A 12,487-nucleotide genomic window follows, 5' to 3' on the forward strand; every position below is an offset into this window, starting at 1 on the left:
CAGACGAAACTCAGACGAATCAGCCAATCCACAGTTAGGACACAATATGCTGGACAGTTGTGGATGTTTGGGGTCGTGGTTTATTTCACATTCGGATGTACTTTACTGTTCCCACTGACAGTTTTATTAGGACGGTTTATTGAAGATCAGGGCTTAACTATCTTGTTTCGGCTGTTCTCTGTGTCAGCAATGACATGGGTTAGGAAGTAGCTAACATATGGACAAAAAAAAGAAAGCCTTGAATTGTGGAGCATTATTAAAGATTGTGCGATAACCCTGTGCCGGATCATCCATTTCCAAAGGGAGAAAAGACAGCCCTCGACCATCTGTAGAAAATCCGCCTTGTGGCTTTTCAAGCTGTCCTGAGGATATTCAAAGCCGCTGTTAAAATTCTCATCATTACAGGAATATGTCACCCAAAAATATGTAATTATTTCCTCATCCTCTTGTTGTTTTACCCTACATGACTTACGTTTGACTGTGAAAAACAAATGGAAAATGCCATACCTTCCCATATAATCGAAGGGGGAAAAACACCATAAATGTATCATAGTTCATATCATCTGTGCATTATTATTTGATAACTTTGGGTGAGAAACAGGCTGAAATGTAAGTCATTATTTACTAATAATCGTCCCCTCGTCTTGCATCAAAGACAACTGTTTTTTTTTAGCCTATAAATGATGAGCCTGTAAAGCGCTATGATTTCAAATACTTCAATAAATCAAGTTACGCATTTCACGTGGTCGTGGCTCACCGTCTAATAACAGTTACAGCGTTATCATTCATTTTGCATTAGAGGCATAATATTTTGTGACTTATGTCTCAATTCTCCTTTCAACAGGATTCCCCTTGGTGCCTGCATCCATCCATGCTGTGGCGAGAAAGAAATACTTTGATGACAAGTGAGTAATGTTCACTGCTTTTCAGCAGTAAATACAGAAGACAGGCCAGATTCAGTGGACAGTGGGTCTGATATGAGATTTATTATATTTTTCCACTAGCTGCTGGATGAGTGTGGAGACCCATCTGCTCTACGTGGTTCACGGCCCCATTATGGCAGCTTTATTAGTGAGTCCATTCATTTATTATCTATCATATTGAGCTTTGCATAATTCACACGGTATTTACCATGAATCCGTCTCTGAGTAATCCATTTTAATCATGAACAAAACTTGAGAATGCTTCATTTTGAGGAAAAGTTTGAATGCAATATTATGTTCTTAGAGCCGCAAATGACAAACATTGCGTTTAACTTCTCATTAGATAGTGTTTCTGTTCAAATTGGATTATCGAGTCAATGACTACACTGTCACACAGAGTTAATTGTGGTAACTCTGTGTGAAATTAAAATCTAAATAGAGCATGTTAGTTAAAGACTGTTTGGAGTTCATTTTACATATATATCTTTTTATGTTGCAGGTCAATTTATTCTTTCTGCTGAACATAGTACGGGTCTTAGTGACCAAACTGAGAGATACGCACCGAGCGGAGTCTAACATGTATATGAAGGCGGTGAGAGCCACCCTCATTCTGGTGCCCTTATTGGGCATTCAGTTCGTCATCTTCCCTTGGCGGCCAGAAAACCGCTTGGCAGGAGAGATATATGATTACATCATGCACATATTAATGCATTACCAGGTAACTCGGACTGAATGCTAACTCTTTTTACTTGTGGAAGACACCTAAAAATGATTGTTAATGCTTCCATATTTTCTGTTTTGCAAGGGATTGCTGGTGGCAACCATATTCTGTTTTTTCAATGGAGAGGTAAGCAGACTGAGCAGACTAACATCATTATAAAGGGATATTTCACCCCATAATGCTAATTCTGGCATTGTTTACTCACCCTCATCTAGATAGGTTTTAATTTTTGAGGAATATCATTTTAATATTTTCCATGCAACATCATAAAAACCCCATAAAAGTAGTCCATACAACTCTCTCGTAATGGATAATTCACATTCGAACCAAAATATAGAGTGGCAAGTTGTAATGTCAAAAGTCATTGGTTTACACGTTTCGCAACAAAACTAGAATTCGCCAATGTGAATATGTGGAATGGAGAATGACATTCAAGAGGTACGTCAGATTACAAGTTTATGCAGTGTGTAATATAGCTATTTGTGATTGCAAAAGAGTTATTGTCTCCTAAAAGAAAGAATCGATTCTAAACTGCTGAAATAAGTCATCAGCAATTCCAGTCTCACTTCCTGTCACATGCCTGCGTAACAAAATGTAACAAATTTGCATAATGCCAGACTGTATGGTCTTCATTGGCTGCCCGCAAACGAGGTCCACTTTGACCCGTCCTGAAACACTGTAGTTGAAGCTGAGACTGGAAGTTTGGTTCGTGTTGTCGACATGTCGAGACGACACAGTTTACAGTGCTGTGAATCCACTTTGAAAAACAGAAAAACCAACACTATCGTTACTGTTCGTATCACTGTCTCAAGTGCTGAGGAAGCCTTCAGAGCTGAAAGTCAGATATGGTAATGACCGCTGTAAGCGGTCAACCAATCACAACACACTGGGCCATCTGACCAATCAGAGAAGAGTAGTCTCTCGGAAAGGAGGGGCTTAGAGAGTCTGAATCTTCGAACAAACCGTTTTCAGACACTTTGAGAAATTAGGTGATGTGCAATGTATATTATGAGAAAAATAAAGTGTTTTTGACCTTGGGTGCATGTGAACCTGTTGTAGGAGACCACCAAAACAAAATTAGGAACCTTTAAAATAGCATAATTGGGGCAATTTAAAACTATTGAGATGACTTGGAATACAGCATTCAGGTTTAAATTGACATGAGGTCACTAAACAACAATTGCTTTCCACATCACATTAAACTATGTTAAAGTAATGCCTGCCATCCTTATAAAAGGGGCTAAACGTAAGCGAAATCACCCCCTGTGTGAAGGATGTGACCTTTAAGATAGCTTGACGTTTTGTCCAAGTGGCTGGTGTTCAGGAAGTCAGTCAGGCATTCAGCGAGTTTCTGGGTGAATACCTGGCCATGTTGTGCAACTGACACATTGATTCAGACATGGCTGATGTCGCTTTCCTCCATGATCTGTCATGACGCACACATGACACGGCTGTTCACCGTGAATGTGAAAATCAGGTTTTTAAAGAGATTAAGTTAAATTAACTCAAAGAGATTATGTAAACAATATCATTCATCACTCTCTCTCTCTCTCTGTATATATATGCCTAAATTTAAGATTTATTTATTTGAATTGCATATAATATTTTCAACAATTTGGATTACACAGTTTTAACATAACTAATATAAACTTATAATAACGTAAACTTGCTTTGCATATTTTCAGTCACACATTAAATAGGTAAGTAGCAGGCAATATTTCTGTAATAGTATTAATAAACTTGTTTAAAAACACAATTACCATATTTATATATTTATCATCAATAAATACATTCTCATACATTTTAACTGGTTTGCTATTGGTGGATCTGATGTGAGTGACAGGTTGCCCCGCCCTCACACCAGTAAAAACATCATCAGAGAAGAGAAGAGATGACGCTGCAAGAGGGAGGGGAAGTTATTTTGATATAAGATTATGAGGGCACGAGAAATAATAATGTGCCTGGATACATCATTTATAATAAATACTGCAATATTCCATAAATAAAATAAGACTTGTCCATTTTGATTTCATGGCTACTTTAAATTTAGGCCTAAATATTTTTTGATTAAGACCTTTGCTGTTGCATTGTACTGCCACTGATATAACTTTCTCAAGGGTCGGTCGTAGTCACAAAGGATGGAGGCGTTTCTCATGTCATGTGTTTACACATTCACTGAACATCTATTTGAAAGCCAGACGTGTTCTTGAAGCGTCTCTTGAAGTGAGGGGTACATGAGTACATGAAAAGAGTATTAAGTGGCAGTAAATACCAACAGCCACGTCAAAACGCATTTACCAGACTTGAGGAAAACAGACTAAGAGCACTTATGCATGACAAAACCAAAACAATGAAGACACAGTTTCATTAGAATACTCAGCATGAGGTTCCTGGCACGAACTTGAATGGAATGAATTAGCGCCTTTCATCCGCCTATGTGTAAGTCATGTTTTAAACATGCCGAATTATTTCTGGGCCTGGAAAATGGGTCAATTATTAGCTTATGCATGAGCAGCAGCCAGCTCGCATCAGCATCAGCGCGTCTACAAACTATTTAGATGTGTCCTAAGCACAGATCCTGTTTCAGGACAATAAAAGGAGAACTGATACAGAATAACATTTTTCTTTGTGGTGGTGTTTGTTTACCTCAGCGTAATGATTCGTTCTAGTCTAATGTCCTTCCCCTGTGCCCCCGTCTCCTCATGATTTGTGCCTGATCCAATATCCCTCTTTGTTATGTGTTAAAAGTATAGAGCGGTAATTGGCGCATCAAAATCAGTTATGATAATAATACAGTAATATAATTCCCACATGCTGACGGAGGATAAAACAAAAACTTAATTATTTCTAAAGTTATGGTCAAAGCATATTTATGTCAAATTAACATTTTTCATTAAAGTGGACCTATTATGCCCTATTACAACGTCTTGATTTTGTTTTGGGGCTCTACTAGAATAGTTTTTCATGCTTTAATGTTCAAAAAATTTTCACATATTTGACATTGTTGCAGCTCCTCTCTTCCCAGTCTGTCAGTAACGCTCTGTTTAGTTCCTGTCTCTATGAAGCCCCTCCTTCTGGAAAGCACAATGTGCTCTGATTGGTCGGCTGGACCAGTGTGTTGTGATTGGTCAACAGCTTGGAGAGTGTTGCAGAAATGTGACGCTCCTTACCATAACCGCAAGTTTTAACATACTACTAACTCAACCAGGGCTCACTCGATTTTTTTCTTTCTTTTTTTTTTGCATATGCCTTGGGTGGGAATTATTTAAATGAGGAATATTTTGACGTTTGTTCCCAGAAGAAAACTCAAGACTGCTATGGAGGAGTTTCAGGGAGTTCAGAAACAGTGACACTGATACAGAAAATATCTCACTTAGCAGTGACTTTTTGCTTTGTACCTTTGCAGACCTTTTTCAGGCTCAAACTGCAGCATTACACACTAAAGAAAGTTGGAAATAAAAAAACAACAACAAAAAGAATAAATAAAAGTACAGTTTAAAGTAACTTTGATGCACAGCTTGTCAAATCACAATTTTCTCTATGTCCTGACAAGGCTCTGGGACACCAGATGTTACCAGATAAAAACAGATGTTAAACTGAAACCTGCTACCTGAAATTGATGAACATCAAATTCAACCGCAATTTGTATAAGTGTTTAATAATTTAATATAGTTGTTTAAAGACTGATCACAGACTGTGTTTGACTCAAGTTCAAAGATGGTTATAATAAAACTACAAAGCTCAAAGAATGTTCTGACTGATGAGACGTCTCAGCGCAAGAAAAAATGACTACAGCTTTGTCCAATTACATTCAACTTTCAAAAAAAAAGAGAAAAAATTCACTGGCTGATTCTGTAAAATAGCCAAAAACATATTTACATTCTACCAGTATACTGTGTCAGTAAGATTATTAGGTAACGCTTTATTTTACAGTGTCCTTATTACATATGTTATGTACTTATTAATACTTATGCATAATTACATGCAACTAACCCTCAACCAAATCCTAATCCTACCCTAACCCTATAGTAAGTACATGTAGTTGCTTAATATTACTTAGTACTTAAAGGGGTCATATAATGCCATTTTTGTACAAGCTAGTATGATTCTTTAGGGTCTAATTTAAAAGTTAGTATTATACTTTAATTAAAAATTCTCATTACTATTGTAAGAAAACACTTATTTTACTTGGTCAAAAACAGCTCTGTTTTCAGCACGCCGTTTCAGTGCATATGACTTTAAATGATAATGAGCTTTGCTCACTCCGCCTCTCTGTTCTGTGCGTACACCGTTTGTAACACAATAACAATAACGCGTTGTTCAGTATAAACGTGGGATTATGAATTATATTGAGAACATCATACATAGATGCCGTAATGTACATGCCATAATGTACCCTAAGTGTAAACCTTAGACGCATTCATTGTGAAGCGTGCAGCTAGCGATTTGCAAAGATTAATATAAATATTAATATAAAGTTTAATAAAACGTTACACTCACTTCAGTTGTTCTAGAGGTTCAGCAGGAACACGAATAGCTGGTACCGATCCTTTTTTCATGAGCAGCTTCTTAGCAAAACCAGCTTTATACTGACCCTCGTTTATAAAGCAGTCTGCTGAGAAATGATTCGCGCAAACATGAGAGCATTGACGTTGCTCGTGGGGAATATTCCCTTCGAAAACAAAACTCAGCCACTGCGTCTTCAGCAGTTCGGATTTAGGAACATTAAAATGACTGCTGTGTTCGTTATTACACCCAAGAACAGAACACCACAATCGCTTAGACGCCATTCTGCTCATAGACAGTGCTCCAGCATATCAACAATGACCGCGCCGGTCCGCGCAGACTATGATTGACAGCTCCCTCATGAGCGAGGGCGGGTCTGTGTTGAAACGATGCTGTCAATCAACAATCGTGGGAGGGGCTTCCCGAGCGTGTGACGTCACAAAATCGAACGGCTCGATTTGAGGCAGGGGAAAACATATAAGGAGATTAAAACAAAACCACTGGATGGATTTTTATCATTTTATGATGGTTGTGTACAGGCACTGCCAACACACATTTCAGTACAATCAACTTGTAAAAGTGCATGTACCATTATATGACCCCTTTAAATATATAATTACACTGTAACAATGACAACTTAAAATAAAGTGTAACCCATTTTTTTTCTTTTATTCAGCAAGAATGCATTAATCAGAAGCGACAGTGAAAACAGTATTTCGTTTCTCTGATTCTGACGTGTTTCACTGCAGGTCCAGGGAGCTCTGAAACGGCAGTGGATGCAATACAAAGCCCAGTGGGGTCAGCGTCGACGCGAGCACTGCTCCATGAGGTCCACCTCCTACACCGCCACCTCCATCACCGAGGTGCCCGCGTTCATGTTCCATCACGACTGCAACAGTGAACACTTGAACGGCAAACAAACAGAAGACTCAGAGCTAGTGGCCCTCAAGACGGGCGAGACGTACGCGTGAACGTTCGGAGAAAAAGACGATACTGGCAAAGAAGTGATTCAGTCGAACTGGAGACTGGAGGCTCCTTTACAGCAAAGCAACATTGACTGAATGTTCGCAAACTCCCCCATCTCAGACAGCACTTAAGAGCTGAGCATTCAAAGCCTGTGTGTTGGCACCACTGAAACTCTACTGCTCTGCTTCTGCGAGTTGAAACGCGGAGGAAGCGGAAAAATACAGACACGGGTCGCAAAATATGTCATATTAAAGCTGCTAGATTCAGGCTCCCTTCACATCCTTTTCAGGCCCGTGGCCACAAAACAAAAAAGTTTCTTCGCAAAAAACCAAAGGATGTGTCGATTTGTGGGACACTCTCAAGCTGGGAAACGATCCTCTAGAAGACAGGCTACACTCATCCGTCTCTGAACAAAGGAGAGTTCATCTGTGCCTGAATCCTTTCACTGAAACGTCAAAAGAGGTTACAGGGATCTGTCCGATGGTCACTTCGCATTCGAAAATAGCTTTTTATCCGTCTTGCGAGACTCCTGACTGCTTTATTGTTTTTGCAGCTGTGCTTTTCTGCCTCGTCTTTGTTGCGAAAGGGGGTGTGGAGGAAAAAGATGAACAACATGGACAATTTTAGGACTGCTTGAAAGTCAATTCATAAACCTGTGCATAGATATGCATAGACATGTATTCTGTAAACAAAAACAAAACAAAAAAGAGACCAGTGATCAATAATACACCTTTCTTCGCTTGCCTTTATTGGACCACAAATTACTCGTGGGACTGACTGAATTAGGCTGAAAATAAGAAACCGCAAAATAAGAAATCAGCACATTAGATGTACTGATTAAAATAAATCGAGCTCTAAATAAAATATTTATATCTTAAACTCAATTTAAATGTTATATTTATATATATACACTGCACATATGTATGTATATATATCAGCATGGATGCATTAAATTGATCAAAAATGACAGTAAAGCATTTTACATGATTACAAAATATTTATATTTCAAATAAATGCTGCTCTAATAGACTTTCTATTTATCAATGTGAATTTCACGTTTATCAAATGTGAAATCTAAAGGATCATGTGACACTGAAGACAGGAGTGATGATGCTGAAAATTCAATTTTGCTATTACAGGAATATATATAATTTTAAAATATATATTAAAATAGAAGACAGTTATTTTAAATTGTAATAATTTTCCACAATTTTACAGTTTTTATTGTATTTTTGATCTAGAAAAATGCAGCCTTGTTGACCTTAAAGAGATTGCTTTCATAAACATTCAAAACGCCAAAATGTTGAACTGGTAATGATACATAAATATACATATAGGTGTAATAAAATCATCTTGTTGTCATGACTGAAGAAAAACACTTTTCTGAAACAAAATGTAGAGCATCACGCCACATATTTAAGTGTGTAGACTGAACAACAGTGAGGACAAGACGTCCGTGGCGTCCGGATGACAGGCAGCTGTCACAAGAATACAGCAACAACTCACACAGATACTAAATGAACATGTGCAACTACAACGAAAAGGATCTTTTATAAATATATCAATTACTGCTAAATGAGAATCAAATACCTTATCGTTAAAAGATCACATGCAAAAATCTATTCAAAGATACACTATGTAACTTTTTTTGTTCAGAATTACGGTAACAGATCAGTCAATACATCATCAATCGTTCTTTCGAAACGTGTTTTTGTCTTACCCGGATTCACTATAAGTGTTATATTTTAGACCTGGCGGTATGGTTTAGTGGACGGCAGAGGTTAGTTGTCACAACCGGCGAGAAAGGTTGACGTGGAGCAACTAAATCTCAATCCTCCAAGGAATCACCCGTTTTAAACAAATGCCGCACAAAGTACAAGAGAAGGCGATAGAGCTCGTAATAAAACAAGAACCAACATTGGCTTGGCTTTTCAGAGATTTCTTTTTTGAGAACTTAGGAGTTCGAAATGTAAAAGCAACAAAGAGGTTGTGTTTTATTTACTCAACAGGTAAGGTATTTTATTGGACAGATAAATTGCCATATGTATCTCTCTAACAGAGTTTATTGTAAAGCATTATCTATTGTGAAGGCTCATTTCATATAGTTATTGTAGCACTGTGTGTGCTGGATATTAAGGGGTTAAGCTACAGTAGCGTCTTCAGCTAGTCAGTTTGAGATTCATTCCATCTAAACTGGTTATATCTCTTAAGTCTTATAGGGAATGTTTTATGCGCAGAAGGATAACTATATTCATCCGCACAGTCCCACAGAGCCGAAGCAAAACCAGACCAATGTTATCCCGCAAAATACATGCAGTTTTGTTTTTTAATCGCTAGAGAGCCAAAAGTTACATAGTGTACCTTTTAAGTATTTACAGTATAGGAATGCTTTCCTACTGTGTGAATTTATATATGATACAATGACACTCTGGAAGTCTGAAAGCTTGTCTTTTCTTCTGTACGAAATGTTTTTTTTTTTGTTACTATGGATTACAACACTGTACTTATATTTAAAAGAGATGTTTAGCTGTACATAGTGTGTTGTGTTTCAATGGGTTCGAGGTGAAATTGTGACAGTTGGGTCATTTCATTGTGAGTTGTGTCAGTATCTCGGATTTGGTATTCACCATGTAATTGTTTTAGTCCAATGTGTAATTGATTTATCATGGTGCATTTACAGTCAGTCATTAAGCTCGTTTGAGCTACAGTTCTAAGTTTCAAGTCGAAAAGCTACATTTCTTGCTCATGTTTTTGAAGTGTATTGCTTATGTTGGAGATACCATCAGAAGAAAAAAAAATATTTTGTCCAACTCTTTGCAATCGTGTCCATGTGTACAAACTCCACATGCCTCTATATTGTACATCAAATTAAATCTGTTGGCTAATATCTGATACTTACTTAGTAGATAATTTGCATATATTTTGACATACACATATACAAGTACACATCCCAAATAATCTTTTTCCATTTAGAAAAAAAAAAAAAAAGCATAATCGCATTATACCACTCTTTCTCATATCACTGAATCTAAGAAATATATACAGTAGTGGCCAAAAGTGATGTCCGGAGAGGATATTTCTTTATAACGACCCTACAAGTTTGATTAAACCATCAATACATGAGGAAAATATTTTATTTTTAAAAATATTTTAAATATGAGGGAAGAACCAAACACTAAACTCGGTTAAAGTATTTATCTGACAGAATTATTTGGCACAAAAAAGCAAACTACAGCTACAGGTATTATTTTACTATGCAAAAAATAAATAAAAATAACATTGACTACAACAATCACTAATCAGTTATTAATATTTCATTGGTTTTCTCTCGTTTCATTGCGTTATCACAAATAAAACTATTGACTCCAAGCACAACTACACAATATGCTTACAAAATCTTTAGCAAATTCTTAATATTTGATTAAATGGTGAAGATGTCAATTTTCCAAACTTTCGGCCACTACTGTACAAATGCTGCTTGAGAGAGCAAGGCATCTTCATTTAGCATTTCAGTTCAACATCATGGCTAAACCCATTCAGTATAGGCTAATTGACTTTTGTGACTAAGATGTGGTTTGATCGGCCTCGGGTGTAGAAGCACAGACAGCAGTTGAAGATATTTCTGGCATCGGCGGTGTCACGTCTACTAAACGTCAGCCTCTACAGGTGCAGGACGGACAAATGTCCTTTGTTTGCTCCGAACATGTGCTCTCCTCCCTCTGCCCTTCCAGACATGACCATAAAACACATCAGATTTGGATAAACACACTTGGTTTGAATGGTCCCTCATTATAATATGCTGAGAAATCGGCCTAATGAGATCCAAAATAACTATAAATGATAATATGACAACAAAACATACTTGTAACCCATTACCTTTTTTAAAAGATGACATTCTCCAACGGGATGCTTGGGTCTCTCGCTCGCTTTCCCTCTCTGACGTGCGCGCGCGCTACGCAGTTTGGAGCGCAATCTCTGTCTCGCGTGCGCGCTCGCTCCATAGACAGTAAAAGAAATGGACACAGCGACCCCATAGACTTCAACCATAGACAGTAAAAGAAATGGACAGAGCCATCTCATTGGAACTCAGTTGAGACAGTTGAAGCCCACTTTTAGCGATTTTTGAGAACTTCCGTTCCTGACGCGCAGACTCAGACCGACTCAAACTAAGCTTGATGACGTGAGCAACCTGTCTGACAGACGTTAATCTTCTAGTAGCTGTGCGTGAAAACTGCCAACGTTAATCTTGCAGAGACGGGGAACTTGAGCAAAGAGTTCTTTGGCGTGAGTGAGCAGGAGTAAGCATTCTGTTGCTTTTATGGACTCATTATCTATGGGCTTCTCCCTTGACGGGGCGTCCCCCCGATTGCCTGCGAGCTTCTCCTCCTGTCTGTACGGTAACTTCTGTACAGCGCGACAGAGAGTCGAGTGGTTATGACGCAATCGTTAGCCTATTTTTACTAAATCTGTTTCTACGGGGCCATAGTGTAACATAGAAGGTAATGGAGCCCTTTATACATTGTCGTGTTTCTTTAGAAATAAATAATGGACAAATGGAGTCTTTAAACGCCTCAGATGTAAAGTTATTCGCTGTCAAAGTGACGCAAAAATGAATGGGAGTCAATGGAAATGCTAACGCAAGTGAAGTTCTGCTACAACATGGCGGCACCCGGCCGGCTTCAACTTCCGGTCGATGGATTACCCCCTTGACTTCAACGGAGAAAAGTGAAGTCAAATAGAAGCACTCACTTTCTGATTACCAAACGCACTGCGCATGCTTAAACTGAGCTTGAAGACGTAGTTGTGACGTGAGCAACCTGACTGAAGCCCCGTTCACATTACACGCGACGCGATACCATTCATTTCAATGGTGAGCGCGCACTTCCAGCGACACGCGCGACAGCGACCGTTGGCGACTAGATGGGGCGTGTCTAGCGACGCACAAAGTTGAGAAATTTTTAACTATGCAAATGAAGAGCGATTTTCGCGAGCGACAACCAATGGGAGTGGAGCGCACGTGATCCTTCTCCTCAGCCCCTGGGCCTGCAGTGATGGATGGCAAGAAAGCTGATTCGCTGTCTTTTGGATGTCATACTAGTCAACCAGTAGTGGGAACGCCCACTAGCGACCCCAGCGCCTGGCGACTTGCAGCGACAAAGTCGCGTGTAGTGTGAACGGGGCTTGACAGTTGTACGTCTTCTAGTAGCGGTGCCAAGAGGAATCTGAATCATTCCCTTCTGAATCTTGCAGAGCCGGAGATCGTGAGTATTAGCTGTTCATGAGCTAGCAGCAGGAGCAACTTTATGACTCTCTACGGCTTCTCCCTTGACTTTATGCCTCCACGTCCCCCGATTGCGCGTGAACTTCTACA

General features: G+C 38.8%; 1 protein-coding gene across 1 annotated transcript in view; it reads left to right on the top strand.

Moving 5' to 3' along the window:
- The window catches only part of calcr (calcitonin receptor), a 68,854-nt gene extending 60,835 nt beyond the window's left edge, over positions 1-8,019 (top strand). The window contains exons 12-16 of the mRNA XM_056249692.1: positions 845-905; positions 1,005-1,071; positions 1,423-1,641; positions 1,729-1,770; positions 6,900-8,019. Of these exons, the coding sequence (XP_056105667.1) occupies positions 845-905; positions 1,005-1,071; positions 1,423-1,641; positions 1,729-1,770; positions 6,900-7,121 (611 nt within the window). The 3' untranslated portion in view covers positions 7,122-8,019. The remainder of the gene's footprint in view (positions 1-844; positions 906-1,004; positions 1,072-1,422; positions 1,642-1,728; positions 1,771-6,899) is intronic.
- The last annotated feature ends 4,468 nt before the right edge of the window (positions 8,020-12,487 follow it).

Source organism: Rhinichthys klamathensis, unplaced genomic scaffold, assembly GCF_029890125.1.
Source record: "Rhinichthys klamathensis goyatoka isolate OS25496 unplaced genomic scaffold, OSU_Roscu_1.1 h1tg000060l_1, whole genome shotgun sequence".
NCBI classification, from domain to species: Eukaryota; Metazoa; Chordata; class Actinopteri; order Cypriniformes; family Leuciscidae; genus Rhinichthys; species Rhinichthys klamathensis.